The sequence below is a fragment of the Falco biarmicus genome, chromosome 1 (assembly GCF_023638135.1).
Source record: "Falco biarmicus isolate bFalBia1 chromosome 1, bFalBia1.pri, whole genome shotgun sequence".
Taxonomy (NCBI): Eukaryota; Metazoa; Chordata; class Aves; order Falconiformes; family Falconidae; genus Falco; species Falco biarmicus.
Window position 1 is genome coordinate 74883224 of NC_079288.1, and position 25474 is coordinate 74908697.

Genomic DNA, 25474 nt, shown 5'->3' on the forward strand with positions numbered 1-25474 from the left:
TCTCCTCCCCATCTCTCTGGGTGAGGAGGAGTGAGTGAGCAGCTGCGTGGTACTTAATTACCAGCCAGGGTTAAACCACGACATATGTCCACACTGCTTATTCCTAGTATATGTAGGCACAAGGGCATACACACATCTTTATGGAGGACATAGTCCAAACTGCCCTTCCTAACTGGGATTGGCTTTGCTTTGAGCTTTACAACCAAAAAATGTCACTTTTCCCCCCATGTTTTGCTTTGTATGAGAGGCATCTGTGAACCTTTTTCCCTCTAAGAGAAACATTCATTCCTTACCCCATTTTAATACAAAATACACCAGCTGGTGTAACACCAAGATTTTTTTAATCATGATCACCAATCCAGAATTGAAAAAAATAAGGGAAATTGCCTGGTATGTCAAATTACATGTGCAGCACCTATTGCTGAACATGTAATTCATATCAAATTACATGTGAAGGATCTGTTGCAGAAATCTCTGTGGTTTCATGGACCTATAATGTAACTTTGTATACCTCAGAGCAATAAAAAAATGTCTCCTGGTTGAGTGTATGCGTGACTGCATATGTTTGCAAGGTGGATTCATTAATCATAGTGGAAAATACGTGGCATCTTGTAGAAGTTTTGACAGTGCAGAAGTTGCAGTTTTGGAACATTTGGACCTTGAGAACACAATGTGAAATGCTAATAACATCACTGTGGGTCTATTTTAAACATGTATCTGAAATAAATTCTATTATGGGAGCTGTGGAAACTGTCAAAATGAGTATACTTCCTAATTTAAAGACATAAAGAATGCTAAAGCTTGCCTCAGAGCTGCTTTCCATGTTCTGCAGCGTCACAGTGCACGTCTCTGGTGTGGAAGCCCAGCTTGCCAGGGTGCAGGGTCGGCATGTTTTGAAGCCTGTCCTAAAATCTGCTGGTGAACCCGATGCTGTGGGAGATGCACTTGCCACACAAGGTGTTTCTTCCTTGCATGACTTTGTACTTTCCTTTAATGCATTTCTTCTAGATGCTGACAGTGAAACTGTGTGCAAAATTAGGTTTACTGCAGATTTCGTTTTCATTACTCATTTTATCTTTTGCTTAAAGGATGTGCACAAGAGGGATTTCAGTCTGCAATAAATAATGTGGCAAAGTTGCGTGATTCTGGCTTTAAGTTGTTTGAAGTGGTACATTGTGCGCTTTGTAAAATTGTTTTATTATTCTCATAAGAAAACCAACTGTAATTAGTAATTAGAGTAGTTTTCAATGAGAATAGTGTGTCAGCTGTTCTGACCTGAAATATACATTAGCCTATATTAATGAGTCAGACTAGCAAAGACAGTTTCACATTGCCGTTTTTCAAGAAACTCTTAATTGTGTTCTTCTCTAGCAGGTAAGTATTGCAATTTTATGATGGCTCTTAAGGAATTTGATCTGTCTTCAGGTGTTAAATACAGATTCAAAGTGTGCGTGAGTGCATAAATACCAGTGTTACAATCACTTGTCTGAGCAGAGTTTTCTGATGGGTGGGTTTCTTTTATCTGGATAGTCTAATTACATTAACTGTCTGAAATCATGACTAAATGTTTCTTCTGTGTTTTGAGAAAAAAGAAATTTAAAACAAAATTTGGACTTAATCTATGCTAAAAAGCTTTTAATCTTAAATTTTAAACCCTTGAAGCTTAAATTCAGAGAGATGTTGAAATTAAGAAATTCAAAATACAAAAGCAAGGGACTGTAATTTATTTCAATGTTTTGACATTTTAAAATTACATATTCTAAAAGTATTATTTTAAAAATCTGGTGTACATTTGTAAGCCATTCAATCAATGTAGGTTTTTTGTGTACTGAAAAAAAATAATCAAACTTCATGTAGTTATCATCATACTAATTGTTTTCATATAGCTAATGTACAGTGCTTGTTTTATTATTAAATTGTTGCAAAAGAAGTTAAATATAGTAGTAAGTTTGAAATCTACCACACTAATGGCTTTAAACTTGAATTTATCAGTTGCACATTTTTCCTATCTATATGGCCATATTTGTTCTGAAGTAGGAAATCCAGACATAAAACCAAGTACCACTTTAATGGTTTCTTAAGTTTTTCAGTGATCTCAAATAAGGATGTTGTGCTGACTTGTTTTTTTGAATAGGTTAAAATAAATTGTGTAAACATAATTGTGAATGCAATTATGAACATGTCATAGCTGATAAATAATATAAAATCAGCTGTCATTATTTTATTTTTGATGTTCGTATTCATGACTGTGGAGCAGATCCTCCTGGAAACTATGCTAAGGCACATGGAAAATAAGGAGGTCATGAGTGACAGCCAGCATGGCTTCAGGACGGGCAAATCGTGCCTGAAAAATTTGGTGGCCTTCTACAACAGAGTCACAGTGTTGACAGATGAGGGAGGAGCAACTAACATCACCTACCTGGACTTGTGCAAAGCATTTGACACTGACTCGCACAACATCCTGATCTCTAAACTAGAGAGACATGGATTTGATGGGTGGACATCAGTGGATAAGGAATTGGCAGGATGGTCACACTCAAAGAGTTGTGGTCAACAGCTCAATGTCCAAGTGGAGACCAGTGACAAGTGGCGTTCCTCAGGAGTTGGTACTAGAACTGGCACTGTTAAACATCCTTGTCAGTGACATGGACACTGGGATTGAGTACACTTTCAGCAAGTTTGCTGATGACACCAACCTGTGTGATGCAGTTGGCATGCTGGAGGGATGGGTTGCCATCCAGAGGGACCTTAACAGGCTTGAGAGGTGGAACCGTGCAAACCTCATGAAATGAAATGAAAGAAGGCCAGGTGCAAGGTTTTGCATGTGGGTTGGGGCAATCCCAAGCACAAATACAGGCTGAGCAGAGAATGGATTGAGAGCAGCCCTGAGGAGAACCGCTTGGGAATATTGGTGGATGAGCAGCTCGACATGGCCCAGCAGTGTGTGCTTGCAGCCCAGAAAGCCAGCCAAATCCTGGGTTGCTTCAAAAGAAGTGTGGTCATCAGGTCGAAGGAGGCGACTCTCCCCCTCTACTCTGCTCTCATGAGACCCCATCTGGAGTACTGCATTCAGCTCTGTGGCCCACAACATAAGAAGGACATGGACCTGTTGGAGCAAGTCCAGAGGAGGGCCATGAAGATGATAAAAGGGCTGCAGCACCTCTCCTTTGGAGATAGACTGAGTTGGAGTTGTTCAGCTTGCAGAAGAGAAGGCCCCAGGGAGACCTTACAGCAGCTTTGCAGTACCTAAAGAGGTCCTACAAGAAAGCTGGAGAGGGACTTTTTACAAGGGCATGTGGTGACAGGACAAGGGGGAATGGCTTTAAACTGAAAGAGCGTACATTTAAATCAGATATTAGGAAGAAATTATTCACTGTGAGAGTGGCAAGCCATTGGAGCAGGTTGCCCAGAGAAGCTGTGAATGCCTTATCCCTGGCAGTGTTCAAGGCCAGGTTGGATGGGGCTTTGAGCAACCTGGTCTAGTGGAAGGTGTCTCTGCCTATGGCAGGGTGGTGGAACTCAATAATCTTTAAGGTCTCTTCCAACCCAAACCATTCTATGATTCTGTATGTACTAGGAAAACATACTACGTGGTACGAGTCCTTCAGTGCTTTATCAAGAAAGTCACATGCCACTTTCTGTTTTCCAGGGCTTAGTTATTGAACGACTTGGGCGCAGGCTTCTTCTCATAGGAGGTTTCGGGTTGATGGTTGTCTTCTTCGCAGTACTTACTGTCTCTCTGACTTTACAGGTAACACTCTGGTCACTGCATATTTTTACTCTCTTTTTTGTCTGTTTTGAATACCAGCTGCTCAGTACAGGTTTGCTTAGCATTCCTACATAAGCCAGTCCTGTTAATCAGTTTGGCATAAGGATCCAAAGGTCTGTCTTTTGCTTATTTATGAATCTGTAGGTTTCAAAGTAATATGGTTAGCCATAGCAGCTTTTGCATTAAAAAGCCTTAGGGGCTTTGTATCATTCAGTCTCCCTAACTCAAAGATACATACATATCATGAACTATTATGAAGACAATTTTACCTATAGTTGGGTAAATAGTTTACCCATATTCTGTTCTTTTATCTTTGTTTGTAATGCAGTCTTTTTGAGATTTCTTTCATGCGTTACATCATGCTTATTCTTAGGTTTGGATGTTTTTTCCCAGTAGAGAAAAATTTCCGTGTTTGCTGTGTTTCCATTTACAGTTCCCTTAAAGAACCATTTATAGTTTGTTCTCTTTTCCCCCGTACCTATTGTTTGTACACGTGGCCTGCCTTGTCTGCAAAATCAGATTATGGCTAAAAATCCCCGGACTTTGGTTTTCACGTGCTTTGCTAAGGTTCAGATACAGCTGTCCTACTGAAAGGCAGTCTATCATGTCTAGACTTCAGGCTAGCCTTTATTTGGTGAGCTTTGAAGCTCTTTGGGTCATCATTGCTCTTTTTAAACATGACTGAAATACCTGAGGAGGATGGAGGTGCCAAATCAGTTCAATGGCAAGAAAATCCTTTTCCAAGTTGGCTTGAACTTCAGCACATGAAGTTGTAAACTTTTAGGATTGTGACTTCTGTGGTGCAAGAGCTTGTCTAGTGTTTCACTACAGGGATTCCACAGAGACCAAGACCTTTAATACAAATAATCTAATAAGGTTCTACAGAAATACTGCAATTTTCTAAAGTAATCCTAGAGTAGATTCTGAAATAGATAAAGAACTGTGGAAAACACTTATCTGTTATCTGTAATATATTTTTACATTTTATATTTTTAATACTGGTACATATACAATATACTTAATGTGAATGTCTTGTATCTACCCAGAAAACGGTGCATTGGCTTCCTTACCTCAGTATATTTTGCATCCTTGCAATCATTGCATCATTCTGCATTGGACCAGGTAAGTCTATATTTTTTTCATGTTTCTTTGTACATCAAAGCACAGTTATTTTTGCACCGGCACTATATTAACAAATGGCTTGTAAGGAACTTCATTTTACCCTTTTCTGAAGACTGCAAGGGGTCTAAGACAATAAAAGGTGATAGTAACACAAAGTGATAGCAATATTCCTGACAAAACCCCACATACACATGCATTCCCACTTAGACATCAGCATAATTGAGAACTAGTGCCTAAATTGCAATCAGTACCAAATTAAAATGTGGGCTATTGTAGGATCACTACGATTTTGTAAATCTATAAAAGACACTCATTCTGGAAGTTATTTTATTTATCAATGCTTCCTTTAGCTGTTCAGTGCTGGTAGGATGCAAATGGGACACTGGTGGAGGGGGAGGAAGGGGACAGTTGTGTCTGGTTCCTTTCTTCTGTTCCTTTCCAGAGACAGAGCAGCACTGTGCAAGAGGGTTTACACATACTTTCTTTAGGAAGATGATGGAAAAGGTAGTTGTCCTGATGGTGGAGCTGCTACTTGTCTAGCAGTTCTCTAGTGATTGCATGCATTTCTTATCTGGTGCCCTTGGGTAACTGTTTTTGTAGGTTGTAATGAAATCTTCAGAGCTATTCTCCCAGCCTAGTTTTGATTACTTGGAGTTGGATATAACTTTATAGACAATCCAGTATTCACAGGCTGTAATATTTGTATTTAATTTTCTCTAACAAAGAACACGTTTCAAGTGTAAAAAAGTAATAAAGCCAGACCTTTCTCAGAAGTGTGGAATGAAAAGACAGGACAACAGTCAAGGCTCAGCAAGGGCAATTCTGACTGTATAGAAGAGAAAAGATTTTATACTGAGAGTGGTTAAACGCTGGAATATGTTGCTCAGAGGCCATGAAATGTCCATTCTTTGAGCTATTCAAAACTCAGCTGGGCAAGTTCATGAGCAACTGGCCCTGCTTTGATCAGAGGATGAATTCCAGATGTCCCTTCCAACCTAATTTATTCTGTGATTCTAATTGCAGCATATCTTTGGAAAACACATTTTAATAGATATGCATAATATGCAAATACTTGCCTGAGCATAGTATTTCTCTAAACAGTGTTGCTCTAGCCTTCAGATACTTGGTCGGGATTGGATCCTGCAGTTATCAAATAATGAAATGTTAACAAAAATGATTTGCAGATAAAGAAGAATTTAATCCAAATTCAATTCATGTACAGAGATGTCAAAACAGCACTTAAATTTTCAAAGATTATCTTACAAACTGTTCTCCACAAAAAAGCGAAAAATCAGCAGCTTTTTAGTTTTTTCACAGTTCAGCTGTAAAACTGAAAGACTTCTGTTCCCCTGAGTTCTCGGGTTTTTTCACGCACCATTTATTGCCTCTTTTTCTTTATAAAGGGTTTGACATTAATCAACTATTTGTATATCTTCACCACTGAAGTGATCTAATTAATTGATTGTGGTTTATTTGGGGAAGGAAGGAGTTGCTGATGTTTCATGTGACTCTAATGAAACATTGCTGTAATTCTATGGATCCTCTTTTGGAATTTCCTCTGAGGAAAGATAGTGCTGCTTTAGAGGAAAATGGGGAGACCAAAATATTCCTTTTCCCCTTGCTTCTTGGAGAATACTTGGTCACTGATCTCTGTGCTTATTCCTCTGCATATGGTAGCTGACTAGAAAACAGACAAGTCAAACAGTCTTGACTAGGGTCGTTAATGTTGGACTGTAGGTGGCCTATGAAGACTATTCCCCTCCCTCACCTCCAGCTCTTCTTGCAAGGCAAATACTGCAGGAAGTCTTGCAATGCCTTTGTCCTTCTGTAAGGACAAATCTCAGATTCTGCTAAGTCCCTAGTATTTCTGACATATGTTTCTTAGTTTATTTTTTTTTTTAAGAGGGATTCTGTGGAAGAGAACTGCTCTCGTGTTTTGAATACCTATGGAAAGTCAAATGTTGACTTGAAACTGCTTGAAAACTTCCCTCAATGTTTTAAGTAGCTCAAACAATTTGAATGCAGCTACTTGCAAAATCTACCTTTGTTTTTTCTAAAAAAATTCTGTTGAAACAAATTGTAGAGGGTTTTTTTTCATTTTACAGACATGTTCCACTGATCTGTAGAGTTTACAGATCAGTACGTTCTTACATGTTGTATTTTCAGCATGTTAAAATGAACCCTCTACATTTCCACTTCACCTCACCCATTCTTCAGAATGGATTCTGGTTTCCTTCATGCTGCTCGGGATTTTCTATTGTATTTTGCACTCTGTTTGGAGGAAAGTGTCTGCAGATACATGAACACAACACCTTTTGTTTTGATATTACTTATTTGCTTTCTACAGAAATTCTTTGGAATTAAATCTTCTTTTGTGTTTTTCACTGTGCTCATTGCTCTTAAACCCCAAGAACATTAGTACTGTACTAGTAGCTACTTAGTTGGCCTCTCCACTTTTCCTCTGTGTGTTCAGACATTTGTAATACCTGACAATAGTGGGAGTATTTCAGTAGCATTGAACATTGATTTTCTTTTTATGAAAATGTCGGTAATTGATACTTCAGCAGCTGAGAAGAAGTCGTGAAGAATCATATTCTGAGTCCTCTGTAAATCAATAGCATTTTTTTAGCTGACTTTTCATTGATTTATCTTCAGTGAAACTTCTCTGTTCTGTTTAGTGGTGCTTAGGAGATCTGAACTACTTTGCTACCTCTTAGCTGGGAGGAGTTATCTTTCAGAATATGAAAGCCACTTTCATTATTAGCACTGTTTTAAGATGGATGAATAAGAAGAGAGCATATATATTTTTTTCTAAACAAATATTACCGAAAATTGAGACATCCACTTTGCATCCGCTGCTTTTTGTATCACAAGGCGCAACTTCAGTATTTGAGTGCAATTACTGTGTCAAGTTTTGCCCCCCTTCAGTACAGGAAAGACATGAATAAGCTGGGGCAAGTCCACTGGAGAGTCACCAAGTCAGTAACAGCAGCCCTGCGAGAAAGAGCTGGGTGAGCTGGACTTATTCAGCCTGGAGAAGAGACAGCTTTGGGGCACCTAGGAGCAGCCCCAGTATGTATGAGGAGTGTGTTGCGATGACAGAGCCAGGCTGCTGTTGGTGCTGTCTGGTGGAATGCTTGAGAGACAAAAGGTGTATGTTGAAACAAGATGCAGAGTGACTATAAGGAAAAGCTTTCTGCTTATAGACAGTCAAGCAGGCTACCAAGGATTTTTGAGTCCTTAAATTACTACACAAAGATCAAAACCGAGTAGTTTGTACTTATGCTGTTTTATTTGAGAACTCTATAGCCCAGTGGGAAATTGTATTTCTGAATCTTCCTAGATAGGGCAAGTACTACTCAAAAGCAATTATCGATTGATTTAAAATCAGCTTTATTTTGTTTAGTAATACACTGTGACAAGACTGAGTGAGATACCTTATATGTGACAGATATGACACATGTATATATCAATCATACACAAAGGAACTAAGTTTTTTCTTATGGAAGCATGCAGTGGCAGTGGAGTATCACAGTACACAATAACATAATTTCTTTTAATGGGAGAATCAGTGCTGACAATTAACCTTATCTTTCGTTTCCTGCTAATGTAGAGTTTTAGCAAGAGGGAGTCAGTAGGAAAGAACATGTTTTTGAACACATCTCCAGTGCAGTGCTGGAAGAGAGAGTCTGGAGAAAAGTACAAACAGGGCAAGCAGGTGAGACACTTCTTAAAAGTGGTATACATTTTTTTGGCTTAGGGTCTTCCTGAGACATAGTTTCTAAGATTTTTGTAGTCTTCCATGGATTTTTCCATTCTCCATCTGAAACTGTGCAAAATTTTAGCCTCCTTTCGCAAAGAAAACTACATGTCTGCCATCTGTCATAAACACATCCGCTGTTGTGCTTTATGTGATGCCCTTTAGGTCTTGCATTGGAAGAAATGGGACAACTGATCCCCTTTCTACCTCTTTTAAATTTCTTGTGATCTTGTAGCCTTTATCACCCCAGATTTTTCCAGACTGAATGGCTATGTCTTATTCCCACCTTCTCAACGATATTTTATTACACTCCTTTAGCAGGAAAATCTCACACTTCAATATCTAGTATTCTGTTTTAGAACTCTGGTAGTTTAATGAGAAAAGACTGAAGTTTAGGAGTAACTTTTCCACTTCTCTGGTTAGTAAAAGGGTTTTTCCCCAAGAAAATACATGCATCATCTTTATTATTAAGTTGCAGGTTTTTAATGTTTTTAGCCTTTTGTAGAAATTGTGTCATTTGTTTGTATTGGTTAAACAGGTACTGTTGCCATGGTGTTACTTGCACTTAGTATCTTACTTAATTCCTCCTGTAGTTATGTAGAGCATTTCAGCATTCTTCAGAGTAAATATCCTATGGGTTGTAATGATTCTGTAGATACAGAACTAAACTAGGACAAATTCTGTTTACGTTCATTGAGCTATTGCTGCTTGGAAGAATTATTCCATCTGAAAATAGTAAATCATGAGGAACTGAGCTTATAAAAATACCGCTATAACTTTCTAGGGGATAAAATTGCCTTTAAAAATACAGTATTTTCTCTCTTGTTAGAACATCTGATACTTTCTTGATAGCTTAGATGTTGTGTAGTCTCCCACTTTCTGATAGCATATGGATGAGTCCCATCTGCTCCTTACAGTTAGGATCAGCTGTTACTATAAACTGTGGAGTTTTTTATTTGTTTCATTTTTCTGAACTTGGCTTTTCAGCTTGCAGATGTTTTTTAAGCACGTTGCTCTGGACTGAAACAGTACTGCATGCATATGATTTGGTACTTAATTATTTTTTTTTTCAAAAGGCAAACAGCAGAAAGCTTTCATTTACTAAAAATTAAAGAGATCCTTATGTTCAAGATAGTCAGTCTATCATCTGAAAGAAAAATACCCTTCAAAAATCACTTACTGTTTTATAAATTAGGGAGCCATGCTGTTCCAGACAGTGGCTTCATTGTGCCGATTGGGATAATTATACACATGAAGGTATTTGGTTGCAGAGAAAAAGACTGCTTTCCAATATTACTTTTGATTATGGGAACATGTTAGTAAATAATTTTACAGTTGTACTTCAAGAAAAATGCAGAAGCTTCATGGAAATGTTTTTCTTGGTCATACATTTGACCTGAAATAAATATGAGATACGTTTCAGCTGAAGTGAATAGAAAGGACTGAGGGGATTGGTTCTGGCTCTTAAGTAGACAACAAGCAAAAACCCCCAAAATTAATGGAGAAAACAAATCAAAGAAAAATAGTAAGAGAACATTTTCAGTATCTCTGTAAAGCATTTGTGCTGTTCAGGTTAAGCATCATGAGCAAATGCATTGATTTGCAATGCCTTTACTGGGTGGGTAAATAATGCACAGTTCCTTGGGAATTTGCGTTGTGATAGATGGGGTCAAGTACATGTGAAAAAGTCTTCCTTCTTTCACTTTGTCTTAGATATTATTTAAGGAAAAAGGAAAAGCTAAAAGCAGTTATCCCCACTTTATCAACTAAACCTTTGTGGCTGCCTCTTTGTGGACACTGAACGCTGGCATGTTGAGCTGTGCTCTTTCTGGAAAACCACGCTAAGGTCTGACTAAAACAAAAAATGTGTAGGTTCTGCTTACTTTTATCTGTTTGCCTGAATTCCCAGTTCACCCATTGTGCCTTTGCAACAGTTGCTGTGCAAACAAGTGATTTTTTATTTTGCTGGGTGAATTGAAAAATATCTATATGTATGTGTGTGCATTGGGTGATTGAACGTAGTTTTGCAAAGCTGCTGGAGACTGGCCCTTTTATCTAGTAGCCAAATAGTTTTAAAAACAAAACAACAACAACAAAAAGCAACAACACCAGCTGACCCAGAATGTGTGCAGTCCAGTTTCCTTTTTAGCCTGCAGGGATGTGACCCCACTTGTCGGGGAGTCTGTCATGTATTTTGGGATGAGGGGCTTGCAGTCTTTGGTTTTGATGCTCTTCCAATTTGTATAAAACAATTACATGTTCATCTTCTGAACCAGAGAATGGCTTTTCTGCCATGTGTCAAGAGATTCACCCCAGATGGTGGAACACAGTCCAGGAAAACAATCAATCAACTGATTAATTTGGGATTACAGCAATGTTGGTATGGACTCCCAGATAACCTTCCCAATGGAAATAAGCATGAGAAAATACAGTCAGACCTTAAGAACTTTGGAAACTTGGCATAAAGCGTTGCCCTGTATTATCTTTGTTTGAAGAGAGGTATTGATATTTCTTCCTTAGAGGAATAGTCTGTTTAAGTACAGCACCTTTCTATCCACTTTTGATAAATAGATAAGGCAGTGCTGCAGAGAAGGGGAAGGAAACTATGGTGAAGGAGGTTATGTATGATGCTAGTCTTGAACTAAGTGAAAGGGTGGGAGGCGGTGGACTGTTTCAATAATTTTGCTGGCTTTGAAGTAATCCTTCCTTTATTACCTTCTTTCAGAAATTGAAAAAGTCTTGTCTTGTTTAGATCAAATCTTCGCAAATTTGGTGGCTCTGGAAACACAGTGATCTGGAGCACTGGGCTTATTTTACCATTGGGAATAAATAGAAACAACTCAAGACCCTATTGTTACAGTAAGATCTGTAAAAGGTGTTTGTATAGCATGAGTGTATGGCCCTTCCTTCGACCACTATAGCTGGGAGAGAGGTCAGCCACACGTGTGCACAGGCAAGTGTGTGGTAGTGTTCCTCCTTCCATCAAACATTCCCCAGAAGTTCCTTGGAGTCTTCTGGGAGGGAAAAAAACATCTTTTGTTACAACAAACAGTAACACTAGGGGAAGTTCCAGAAATCTGAGGAGCTGCTTTTATATCCATTGCCTGATTACAGTAAATCAAGCCATTTTTGTGCTGGAAATTTGTGTTATTTTGGTGGCGCTTCAAGTTTGAGAGGAAAGGTTTTGTTGAAACCTCACTTCATCTTTCACATTTTCCCCATTTCTAATAATAGGCCGTGTGTAACTGCATGCAGTTGGAGAGAAAAAGAGGCTAAGAAGCTCAGGAACAGGGTGAGGATTTAAGGATGTCTGAAAATGTCAGTCAGCTAAGGGAGAATATAAGAATGGTATCTGTAAATATCACATGGAAGGCTTCTCCATAGCTGTTTATATTTTATCTAAGTAATTTGAAAAATTGTTTATGCATGTTCTTTTTCATATTTTCATAGAGACCTTTTGCATCGTATTGTCATGCATTGCCTGTATTGTAATTTGAAAAATGCTCACTGTGTTGTCATGTGTCATGTCATCATTTTTGAGATGATGACTTGGAACTGAATGTTGGAGCACAAAACTGCTCATGCAGCAGTTTGCATAGGAAGGCTGAGAGAAGGTGAAGAAAACAGATTTTTATGTTAAAAGATACAGAATAATTTTTTAGTTTCTAACCAAAAAACCTGAAAATATGATTTCTGTTTTTAAATACATGGGCAAAAGGGAAAATAACACTGAAAAGGAGAATAAGCTGAAGGTAAATGTTGCTGCAGAAAATAATAACAAAGACTCAAACTTAGGTGCTAGCTAGCCATGAATAAACTTGGGCTAGAAATTGGAAGAAAACTCCTGGCCACTACAGGAGCTGAGTTCTGTATCAGCTTCTTAATGGAAAGAGCAAAAGAAGAAACAAAATAAACATGTTTTATAAATCAAATGCTTCCTGAAATAGCTGAGGATTGGATTTCAACCAGATGATCTAATCTGATCCTCGGTTTCTTTATCTTCAAGTCCTGTGTTCTTCCTCTATCACTGAGATGTTTGATTCTCTATATGAAGTCTTTCTTTGCTTCCATTTGTCAGAAAGCCCACGTGTCTACAAAGATGAGCATGTTCTTACAGAGGATTTTCTAGCTGGTCATTACATGGAGTGTGCAGCCCCTGACTCAATTTACATCAATAGCTGCTATTTTTAAATCAGTGGTGCTAATGGTGAGAAGAAAGCAGAAGTCTCTGGTTAATCCTTATGCCGTGGCTTCAAGGCATCTGACTTTTCTGTCTTATGCTGTGTAACATCTTAGAAGTAATCATTTGGGTCCTATAATCATTCGGGTCCTAAATCCTGTAGGTATTTCTGTGGATGAGTAGCACTTCCCTTCAGAAGTCCTGCTGACTTCAGTGGTGTTTGTGTAAAGCTGAATTTAGTGTGAATAGGATCAAACCTTAATCTGTGCGATTTTGCTTCAATTCCTACTTTAAAAATAAGTTTCTTTCCAGTATGCATAAGGATGACAAAATCAGATCAGTGCTATGTTTCCAGTCACACTCTCATCACAGAAAAGGGTAATCAATAAAATGCACACACTGATGGATTTTGAAATAAATAGTTAACTTTATGGTAGTGAGATCTTAATTTTTTGACTGTTGCGTTTCATAGCAGTTGCATTTTCAGACACAGTTAAGAAACATTGACAGATCAGACCATTTCAGAAAAATGTTTCTCTTTTTGTCTCTTTATTGAGAGTTTTGTCTTATAATTGAGTTTTATAATACCTTGTCATGTTTATGGACTGTGAGTGAAGTCTTTCCTGAATACTGATACAATAGAAACATGATGGTGTAATATTCAGCATGTGTTAAATTGACATTATGAAGTAAACAAAAGAAAACTCAGAGTATATCATTGCTCTGCCCCGAGGTGTATCAAAGATATTTTGGTATTTAAAGTTTAAATCAGTCTGTGCTCTTACTCTGAATGCCAGTGTGCAGCTGTGTTGACAGCAGAGTGGTTGTGATAAAAGGGTCACTTTGAAAGTCATGAGGTTTGTTCAATCTGAAATGCCATCAGGGAAGAAAAAAAATCTCTTGGATGTGAAACACAAAGGTGTGATAGCACACATGTAGACATAAAAGTACTGAAATGAAAAGCAGCATCAGTATTATTGCCTGAAACGGGCACTTAGAGGAGCTTTGTGTGATGTTTTAGCTTTTCCAGTTAGAGTGAAATGTAAGAATTTCTAATACTCATGGTCTCTCACAGAAGCATTCTTTTAGTCCTTCTTGAGAAAGAGTTTGGAGCTTGCCTGAGTGGAAAAAAACCCCTTCTCTTTGTACTAGAAAAGTGTATGATGTTATAAAGAAACAAATAAAGCCATGTTGCTGTATATTGAATTAAAAAGTGGTAAACTTGACAGTTTAGGTTAATTTTTCAAGATTTCTTTTATTCTATAAACTAGGAGCCTTTACAGTCTTTTCAGCAGATAAGCATCTTTTGATAATGTCAGATAGCTCCTGCATCAGATACAGAGAGTATTTGTACAGAAATAACCTTTAGTTTTCCCGGGTATTTAAGAGAAGTTTTGGTCTGTTGATAGTTGTAAGGCTTTTGTGGGCAAAACAGTAGATTTAAAACATGCTGCACTAAAAGCAGATACATATTCCAACTGTGAGTTACAGCTCAGTTCAGGAACTCATAGTAACCTGGAGATGTGTAATTATTATGCAATACATACCAGTGTCAGTTAAAGATTTGCTGAGGGATCTGTGCCCTATCCCCTGCCCCACTGTGCCACTCTGTTGCTGCAGACAGCCATCCATCCAACACCAGTAGCCTTAGGGTTGGCATTTTACCCTCCCAGCTGGCAGCCATCACGGCCTGCCATATTAATGCCATTCCTTTTTACTGTGTGGGCTGTGAAGCACAGCCACAGGAGATCCGATTTTCCTTTTCTGGGTTTCTTTAGCAATGGAAATAGCTCCTACCTACACTTGGGGGTAGGAGTATTTTCAACTACTTCTACTAAGTCAAGGAGATGAAAGTATGGGAAGTTTAAAGGCATCCCATGAAAATTTCTCTTTTGGTTGCCTCTCAGTGAACAAACTGAGGTTTGGGGCTGTTAAGAAATAAAACTAGAATTGCTTTTAATCTGGCCACGCCTTCACACCATGCTTCTTTTTTTTTTGGGGGGGGGGGGGGGGCGGGGAGATAATGTACCCCTTGAAAATATTAAATACAGTGTAATTCAGCATATACTTTGGGATTAATGCCTGGTTTATGTTTTGTTTGAATACACCTCTTTGTAGAGCAGCATAGAGTAAATGTGTAGCTTTTAACAGTTCTGTTACAGAAGTTCTGAAGAAAAAAGAACCCCTAGTACCTGGTAGGTGACTGTGTATATGCTGGGTAAAGGAACTGCTGGAGATGACACATGGGGTTCTTAGCAGCAGGAAAACTTACAAACTATATTTTTGAAAATAGATTTTACAAATTATCTTAATTGAAGCTTTCAAAATGTGAATGCTTTGACACTTGAGAGCACTCCTCTTACCTGAACTAGTGTGTTTTCCTGAATGATTATTAATTATTTGCTGATGGCTCACAACTCCAATACTTAAGACATCTACTGCTGGAAAAATGCACCGAGGTATTTTAGAGCTTCATGTAACCGTGGAAAAAAGCTGTGTAAGTGACTTAGGTACATTATTCAGATTAATGGGGACTAGATATAGAAAGCCCAGTTAAAAAATATACTGTTTCTTCTGTCAATTAATATGAAATATTTATACTTAAGAAAGTGCAAACTACTAAATATATAGAACAGTAGATGCAGAACTAATGAATGTAAGACAATAAAAATACTTTATTTTCCTTGCGCCCAGGCACAGTGCAGGGCAAAGAAAAGTTTTCTAAGCTCATCTCATCTATTTTTGGCTAAGCTGCATGGCTAGCATGTAAATGCAGATGTTTACTAGTTTTACATTGCAATGGAAGTTGCTTTAGGGTCTAGACAGTGTTTCTTGTTAGCCAGTCTAGTATGTAGAAAGCTAAATAAACAACAGTAGGAGACTTTCATGGGAAAAAACAGATCAGAAGGACAACTGCATGAACAAGGGTAGCCTGATGGTGTTAGTTCAGCCAATTAGGCAGTTGTTTCTTTTGAATCTTCAGTTGTTATCTGACGTACTCCGAAAACTTCACTTTTTTTAGGAACACTCAGTTACGGCTTTGGCGACTTTTTTCTGAGTTTCATCAGAAATAGGGTTTATATCTTTCATTGCAGCAAAACTGTTACCGTCTGTCTTAAAGCTGGTAATTCTAGTCAAAGGGCACCTTCTGGCATGCTCTTCATTTTCTTTTCTGTTTGCTAGCAAACAGATATTGCTGTTTGCTCTGTCCATTTTAGCTATTGGACACAGTAAGGAAGATAAAGTATTTTTATTGGCCTACATTCATTAGTTCTACATCTACTGCTCTCCATACCCTGTCTACCATCCTGGAGCAGCAGCCAAAGTCTTTAATTACTGACACTTGAACCCTCATGTCCTGAAGACTTCAACAGTTACCAGAAACCATAAACATTGAAGACGTGGTCTGTTACCCATCTTAAACAGGAGAAGGAGGTCAGAAAGAGACTCTTCTGTCCCAGGCTCTCCGAAAATTTGGTGCACTGTTTTTACTCTTGGTGTGCTTCAGGATGAATGCAGCTATACAATAACATAATTGTGCACTGCTACTATGATTAATTTGTTTTTTAAAATATTTGTGGGGAAAGCCTGGCATGCCACACTGAGTTTTCAAGACTGTTTTAGCTTGCATAAGTTCACAACCAGCAGCATTCTGTGCTAATGGGCTGTCAACGTGAATTCCTGACAGGGAGATCATGTCTGATGACTTTATAGTTCTTTCTGTAGATTATTATAGAAGTGGTAATGTAGATTATTGTAGAAGTAATAAGCCTGGACTAGAAAGGGGTTGGTTTTTTTCCTGCTTTCAGTCCTGTCATAGTGATATAACTGTATGAATATTTCACTTACCTAGGACTGAACACACTTTTTGAGTTTTTAGTTCAGGTATTTCCATGATACTGCCATCTGTATAGTGGATGAAAATGTAAGGGACACTTCTGTGCTTTTATTAAAGTAAAAACTTTCTCATCATTGATCTCATCATTGAGGTACTTGTTTTCACTAATGTAATATTAACAGAACAGATGTTAATCAGTGTCTGATCATCATTGTTACTGAGAATAATTATAAATTAGTTATAAAGACTCTTAGTCATAGCTCAGTAAAGAAATGTTTTCTTCACGTTCAAGTAGAAGAACAGAAAGTCAGGCTATAAATAGGGTACTGATGATAAAGTGAGTCTGAAAATATAGCAGAAATGTTTAAAAGGCTATTTAAATGTAGTCAGAAGTTTAATGTATTTTTAATTGTATTTTATTCTTCAGTCGTTATGCAGAATTATAATGGTGAAGAAAAAAGAAATATTGCCAGATAACATAGTAGAAATTTAATTATGATGTTCAGTTTTTACCAAAAAAAAAAAAAAAGCTAACACAAAAAAAAATCAAAGAACAATAACAAAAAAAATTACAAAATGCCCACCAGATTGCAAGTGAAAACACCAAAAAAAGATGTATTGGATTTCTAAAGTAGCTGGCAGAATAGCCTAGGTTTGGACTGCTGGTTTCTATTACAATAAAGAAAGCAAAGGAAAAGCTATTAAAAATGGAAGATATTACTCAGGCTTCCAGGAAACAGCTGTATTTAAAAGAAATTATTGTAATTCATGTAAGGAATATCTTAAAAGTACTGAAATTATTTGGGTTCCTCAGTTACATAGTAAGTATTTTGACTTCATTAAAAAAACTTTCAGAGAAAATTCAGAGAAAAAATATTCAGTCAGTAAAATGACTGATCATAAAATTCTGCTTGGAAGCACTGCCTTATGGAACTAAAATTACAGGAAAATGCACTAATTATTATTCAAGAGGGAGAGAATTTCACTGAAGAGGAAATTATTAGATGGTTTGGATAAGGGTATTCTTATGTCTTTTGCATTACAAAATCACATGGAATATCTGCTTTAGAAATAGTTACCTAAGTGGACATAGAATGAATATTGTGTGGTTTATTATATTTTAGTTAATAGCCTTGTTGTTGTATGTCAACCATTTTAGTGTAAATTAGCTGAGAACAAAGAATTAACATTTTAACTAATGATACTGCAACAGAGCATATAAATTTTTTTTTTTCTTCACCGTTGCTTAGTTTATTTATTTACCCTGAATAATGTGGGTTACCTTGCACCAACTAAGTCCAGAATACCTCCAGAACTGGCTTTCTATATGCTGTTAGAGTAACAGGTTTTATAGATGCTATAGGCATCAAAGGTCAGTTAATCAATGCAAAAAACCCTTCCACACAATACTGTATTAAAAACTAGACTGTTAATAACTATAGGTACTAATTAATATATTCTTGGGGTTTTGCCAGGTTTTGTGTTATTTATATTTTCTAATTTAGTGGTATGGTTTGCAGTTTTGGTTTGCTGTAGCCTGACTTTGCTTTAAATGTTGTTTATTCAGTTGAGTGGCCTTTAATCTAAGGCAGAAATGACATGCTCTCCACATGGTACAAATTAACGTGGTTAATGAACTATACCATTTTATACAAGCAAAGTGCCTGTTTTACTCAGTCTGCAGTAGATGAGATAAACAGTTCTCCCATGGAGAATAGCTGGAGACAGACAGGAGAGTCTGTAGCATGAAGTTGTGACTCAGTACACCCCTATCACATGTTCTGCTCCCAGTTCTCCCAAAAGAATTAGCTGGGCAATATAGCCATTGTATCTTACTATGTAATGCTATTTGGTGGGGTATTATTCTATCAAATACGATGAACAAGGTAAAATAATCTGACAGGTTACGGAACACCTCTTTAAAGACTGAGATAAGTATTTTGCAAACTTCTCATTCTGTCTGTAGACCTGTAGAGATGGAAGAAACTTGGTGTTTTCTTTGTGTTTGTGGGTTTTTTTTCTATAGCTTAGATCTGTAGACAATAACAGCCTTTTCCTCTCTCACTGAAGAATGTTGGATTGTTTTTCCAGCAGTTTTCTTCCACAATCTTTGTCTCACTTCCATTGCTTCTCTTCCACAGCTGCCCTGTAGATCTTTTAGCCCTTGAATTGCAAATACTGAAGCTTTTCATTGAGACAGCGCTTTATCTCCCAACCCTATCAAGATATATCAATCTTCTCTACATGCCCTGCTTTGCAGTCAAAAGCTATTTTGCTTGATCTTGTCTAGAGCTGCAGACTTTTTTTTTTTTCCAAAACAGAGCGAAGTTGCAAAGTGCTTGTCTGTTTTCTCAAAACATCTCCCTTTGAAGACTTTTTTCAAAGCATTGAGCTAGAAAGTCTGGAAGCTCTAAACCAAATCAGGGCTCTCAGGATTTCCAAATTCCAAAACTCCTGTATGGGCAGAATTTGGAGTGCTGAGTCTTGCAGGAGGCCACAGGGCTGTGTGGCCACAAGTGGTCCTCCTGGTGGGGCTGCAAATCCTATGGCTGGCTGTGGGGCCACTGCCTGAACACAAAGGTTTGTCTTTAGCCTGTATTGAAAGATGAGCTGCTGCTGAGGGAGAGTTCCTTCTCTTTAGTGGTACTCGGGGCACAAAGTTTCCATTGCCTTTTGAGGCGATTTACCAGTGTGGTACATCTCCCTGATTTGTATTGGGCATTTATTCTTTTAACATTCTAATTTCATAAGTCATATATATAGCCATACGTTCAACTCCCAGTTTAGTACTGGATAAAACCAGAATGAGGAACTCAGTATTTTTCTTTCTTTTTTATGTTTTCTATATTCAGATTTTTGCGCTGAATCAAGTAACTTCTGTTGAGCAGTATTTACTTGTAACTGCTGACTGAACGAAATAGTAAATAGGTGGACTTAATTTTTCATAAGAAAATATTGATACTTGTGCAAATTTAAATTTATATTTGACAATCTGTAGAATGTATACCAAGAATATAATTTCTGTTCTAGCATTCCAATTTCATGCATAAAAGACTATTGCATTGAGATTGTGGATGTTTACCAGTGCATGACTTTTTTTCTAAGTGTAACTGGCCTGATTATGAAAGGAAATTAATAAAATGCAGAGATATAGAAGCATTGTTGCATGTCTAATTGTGTCATGTGTGCTTAATCTAGTTCCATTAAACAGCTCATTGATATACAAGTCCTGCAATGACAGATTTGTATTTTCCAATAGATGTAGCATGGTAACAGTTATAACAGTCTTTAATGACACTGCAGTATAAGAGCTTCTTCTATTATGTTCACTGCAGTGCTGAAAAGAACGAAGAATTAGAAATGAATCACTGTAATTATTGTGGTCAATGCATTACCTCTTTAAATTCATGTTCAGAAGCTAACTTTTGAAAAACTCCTACAGGAAATCCTAATATACATTTTTTATTTTATGATCAGAGCTAAAATAAAGGTGTTTCACTGCAAATTGTGTGGAAAGCCTTCCAGGGGAAGTGCTAATGCCATGTTCATCCCCCATGAGGAAGAATATCAGTTAGCTTTTTGGTGAAATTATTTCACCCACGTTCAAACATGTATTAAAGTTGCAAAACCCATGACAAAAAGTGTGAAGACTTTCAGAAAATACAGAAGTTTGGTTGGATTGCTTTTGTTGTTGCTTTTGTTGTTACCAAGCATCAATGTTTGAACACAGGGCAGTATGGACCCATCTGGCCTCATGATTTTGTAGGGGACTGTCCCAGTTTGGTTGCTTTGCATTTTTCTTTGTTTGCCTAAATCTCTTTTTCACTTCACTCAGTTGTGGAGTGTGTTCTTCAGTCATATAGCTCTTGGCAGGCATTCATATCCCCTGCTCTGTATCCTAGTAGGGTCAACTCTCTGCTTTTCCAGACGTATATCTATATACAGCAATGATCTGGCTTAATTCGGTTTCTCATGTTTCTAGATCTGGCCTGTCTTTCACATAACTCATCTATTGCTTTTCAGGCTCCTTTGTTCCTCCATATAATTTCTCTTAAGTCATCCCTCTACAGAAACTGACTTTCTCTGTTTTGTGATGCTATGAGGATGCCTGCCCATGCCATGAGAAAGTTTGAAAGAGCTCAAAGGAGCTGCTAGTTTGTTGGGGTTTTTTTTGACTTTGCAAAATATTTTTACCATCACTAGATTAATGGATTCTTTTTCAAATTAGATTGAAGAGCTTTTGTGGCAAGTATGACTAATAATAAATTTCAGTCATGATTAATATGTATCTAGAAATTACATTTGAATTTCAAGGAACCTTTTTGCAGGATAGTGCCCATGCATTTTAATTTCCATAACATTTATGCTTTCTGATATGTTTGTGTCCTTTTGTACTCTTTGGGATTTTTATGATTTTTTTTGGGTTTTGCCTCTGGCTTTTTTCCTCTCTTGTACAATGTGTATTTTCCCAAATGGGTCTCGAACAGCATTTTTTCATTATACTGACAAGAACAGCAACACCTCTGTAGATTGTCCTACAGCAAAGGTGTGACAGAATAAATGATCATAAATAAATTATCTTACATGTTTTCTGTGTTTCCAGTCCTTCAGTTCCTTTCTCCAAGGCGTAAGTGCCCTGGCAAGCCACTGCCTTGCATGGCTTTTGAGACCTAAAACAGATGCTGACAGAACAGTTGTGATTGTTGTTTTGCCTGCCATACCTTAGGGTTTGAACCCAAATCCCAAGCGTATGGTAGAATAGGCAGTGGAGGCCACTAAGGATTGAAAGACCACATGCTGCTTGAATTTCATTAAGTTATGCGTGTTCAGCTGCTTATTCTGCATGTTCAAAGTGCTATTGGGAGCAGTCACTTTTTTTAGTCACAGAATTCAGATACTACATATGGCTTGTAGAAAGATACTAAGCTGTGGTTTGGATGGTCTAAACTCTCCGTATCTCAGTCTCCTATGTATAAAGTAGGAGTAAATAAATGTATTTACCCTGTACTTCTTTTGGTGTGACTTAAACTGGCAGTCTTTAGGACAGAAAGTTCAGTTGAAGCCTTTGCTACTGATGCGTTCTCACAAAAAGTCCCAATAGCTGATGATGAAGAGTGATGCCTACTAACATATATAGCCATTTTCTGCATCATGTTGCCTTTCTTTTATGCATGTATTCATGGTCTCTGCATCTGAAGGATCTGGGAGGGAGGTATATCTGATACCATGCATCATCTGCATGTCCTCTTATGTGTTTACAAGTTCCTATCTCATACTGCCATAGGGCAGCTTCTGATGTGTCTGTTTTAAGTGCAGTGCCATTGAACACAAGGGGCTACATGGCACTGCATCACAGAGATATATTCACAACTGTCCAAGGGTAAGGCTAGTACAAAAGATAAGCACATAGATCAAGCAAAAACATGCAAGGAGAAGATCTGGCAGATGGATAAGTCTTTGGTGGTGTTTTTATCTTAATTTATATGTATTTTGGCAATCAGGATTGTTACAGATGTTTTTGAAAGGAAGTGTGGCTATTAATATGGTTTTGATTGTTCACACTAATTTGTTAAAATGCTTAAAACAGAGAAAGGACTTGCATAGTATGTGTGTACATGGATCTTGTTTACGAAGCTGAGTGATGAGGCAGGTAATACCAGCACACATGAGGACCTAGTGGTGGAAATTGGTAGCCCAGAATACTGAAGACCTGAGTGATGTTACTAGGTTTGCAGTTCTCCAAACTGTGGTGAAATAATTCTGCAAATAGATGTGCAACAGTAACTGAAATATGTAGCCAATCAGCAAATGCAATCCATGTTTTATTCTATAAAAATAGAAATATTTGTTGAAATACCCTATTGGAATGCAGGAAGCCAAAGATCATAAACAGAGACTTTCAGCTACTAGACAGCTATTACCCGGGGGTTACTGTCAGACCAGCAATATGCCAGTGCTGTACAAAATAGTCCACTGCCTAAGTGGAAGGAAACACGAGTGTCAAATGTGGTATTCAACTGAGCTTGTTATTACGGAGGTCAGAGTCCTTGGCTGATGGGATAAATAGACCTTGCCAGAAGTGCCAGCAGTACATCTAGTAAGGCAGTGTTTTAAATAAGCATCAATGAAAAGTATGCTCATGGAGAAGCAAATGTTTTGCCTTTTTCATTGCTGAAATAAAGTGGCTAGAGTTAAAAAAAACCCAACTGTTTAATCTCTTTGGAGCTGTCTTTCCAACTGTTACAGTCTAAAAGTATTTTGGAGTACTGCTGAATTTTCAGAATTGCAAGTGTTTTAGTAGAAACAATCATTCTTATCTTTAATGAACAACTTGTCACATGGTATTCTGGAAACTGTTGTGTGGATTCAGTGCTCCATTATCTGCTTACCATCACTGAAAGGTTGTAAAACAGGAGGTGCAGTGGTGTGAAAGAGTGAAGTGTCATTTTTCTAAAGTATGATTTTGACAAATCACATTTTACTGGCTCAGAAGTCCCTGCGTGCACCTGAGCAGAGAGCTGTAGAGCAGTGCTAGTCACTGAGGTGTGCAACGCAGAGCACGTTCATCTCTGTAAGTGAAACAGCTATTTGGCAGAGGAAGTTTACTAAAACCACTGACTTGTTGGACTCTGTTTCAGGTGGCATTCCATTTGTGCTCACTGGAGAGTTTTTCCAGCAGTCGCAGAGGCCGGCCGCATTCATGATAGCTGGGACAGTGAATTGGCTCTCCAACTTCGCAGTCGGACTGCTCTTCCCTTTCATTCAGGTACTCAGCGTCCTTGATAGTTGATACACTATGATATAGTTGGTATAGTGTGATATATGATGTTTGAATAAAATTTTCACATGATATTAAATGTCTTTTTATTAAAGTGGATGAAATTCCCATCATGTTTGTGATACATTTCAGTTGTGCTACCCACTTGTCTCCTCGTTTGAACGTCTCAGAGAAAATTGACCCTCTATGGCAAATTCCCCACAGGATTGCTTTAGCAATGCAGTCTGATATCTGTGTCTGGAATTCATGGTTACTGATGGTGATTGTCGCTGCCTTTTTCTTCAGCCTTTAGGCTACCTATCTTCTGGTTTACACTATACTTTGAGAATCCTTATTAGTCTCATTGGAGAACAGATGGTCTCTGATTCTCCCTCCCTCTAAGTTTGGCTTCATGGCTTTCTTTTTTTCAATCTCTTCTGTCAGGCTTTTACCTTCTTCAGTTGGTTGCTTCTTGCTGCAGCCTAGTTGCTGCATGGATGAATTTGTTCCTGTCTCAGCTTCCCCAGACTTCACTTTTAGTGGATTGCTTTGTTTCCTTGGCTGAACTAGTTACACGGAGGACAGTTTCATCAAGAGACAACTGGTGTTCGTATTTTAACAGGATAAGTTATTAAAAAAAATTGAATTTAAAAATAATTTAAAATAAAATTTGAAGTTCAATATAGAACAGCATTTTCCCCATCTGATTCCTAAGAACACTTCATCACTGTCAGCATGTCATCATACAGCTTCAAGAGTTTCTCATTCAAAAATGAGAGGTCCTTTTCCTGACCATGAACCTCTCCCAAAGACTGTCAGCACTCTCTGGAGCTCACATAGGAGCTGATTCTCTGTTTCAGGAGCTGAAGGACAGCTGATCAGTCCCCTGACTGACTATGTCCAAACTCTTCGAAAGAGCCATCCTGTTCCACTGATAATATTTTAAGAGTGAAGCTTACAACTACAAAACAAAACAAAGAAGTCCTAATTAGTTTTTTAAAACGCACAGGGGAAAATACTACTGGCAGGGGAAGGGCGTAGCGGGGAGCAAGCCTCCCTCCAGGTTACTTGCAGGTCCTCACACCCAGGAGAGAGATTTTGGTTTACTCTTCAAATCAATGCAGAGTAAGAGATTTGAATACCAGGCAAGGTGTTACTGCTGTTCGTGCGTTCCTATAGCTGAAAATTATACGATACTGCAATATTATATGAGTAAGAATATTTGCAGATACTATAAAATTATATCATATTGCAAGATTTTGTATATTCATTTTCATTTGACAAGTAGAACTGCTTTTATTAAACAGTACTATTTTTTATTATGTTATTATGTATTTTATTATTATAAAATCTCATAAATTATATGACATACTTTATGGGAGAACTTGAAAGCTTTATAAAGTCTGACTCTTGATCTAAGTTTGACAATTTAAAATTTCTTCTAAAAGGAAAAAGTCTCTAATAGTTTTGATTATTTGCATCACCTTCTAAGCTAACATGAGTATAAAGACTGTCATCCTTCCAAACTCTGCACTCTTGTAACATGAACTTCAATTAGACTGCTCAGAGCTAGAAGTCTTAAGAGCTTGTTCTAGTGCTTACTGAAATCAATGAATTTTTTTGACCAGCTTCACAGTAAAGGACTTGCCAGCTTAGACATTTAAAGTGAGATTTTCAAAAGCAGGTGGAGATATAATTCTTTTTCTGCAGAGGTCACTAGAACATCTACCAAATGATAGAAAGAATTAGACAATTCCCTTGTGTTTTTGAAAATCTGTCCTTTGTCATCAGCATCAGTCTGGTCCAGGAAGCAGCCACAAGCTTGTCCAGCAAGTGGATGCTCCCATGTGGTTTAATACCTGTTTCTCCAAGAGGATGGGGACTGACTTTAGACAGTATGAGACATCAACTTCCACCCTGGCTGGCCAGGCACTAGCAGTCCCACGCCCTGCCTCTGTGGCAGGTGACAGGGAATGAGGTCTCAAATCTAGGGGCATATAATCAGAATACTTTTATTTATTATGTTTTTAAATCATCCAGTGACATTT

At 37.8% G+C, this 25474-nt stretch overlaps 1 protein-coding gene across 3 annotated transcripts in view; it reads left to right on the forward strand.

Moving 5' to 3' along the window:
• Nucleotides 1–25474, forward strand: part of SLC2A9 (solute carrier family 2 member 9) — a 105546-nt gene that overhangs the window by 60688 nt on the left and 19384 nt on the right. For all 3 annotated transcript variants that reach the window (XM_056350561.1, XM_056350546.1, XM_056350553.1), the window contains 3 exons: nucleotides 3650–3751; nucleotides 4816–4891; nucleotides 23308–23435. In XM_056350561.1, coding sequence (XP_056206536.1) covers nucleotides 3650–3751; nucleotides 4816–4891; nucleotides 23308–23435 — 306 coding nt within the window. The remainder of the gene's footprint in view (nucleotides 1–3649; nucleotides 3752–4815; nucleotides 4892–23307; nucleotides 23436–25474) is intronic.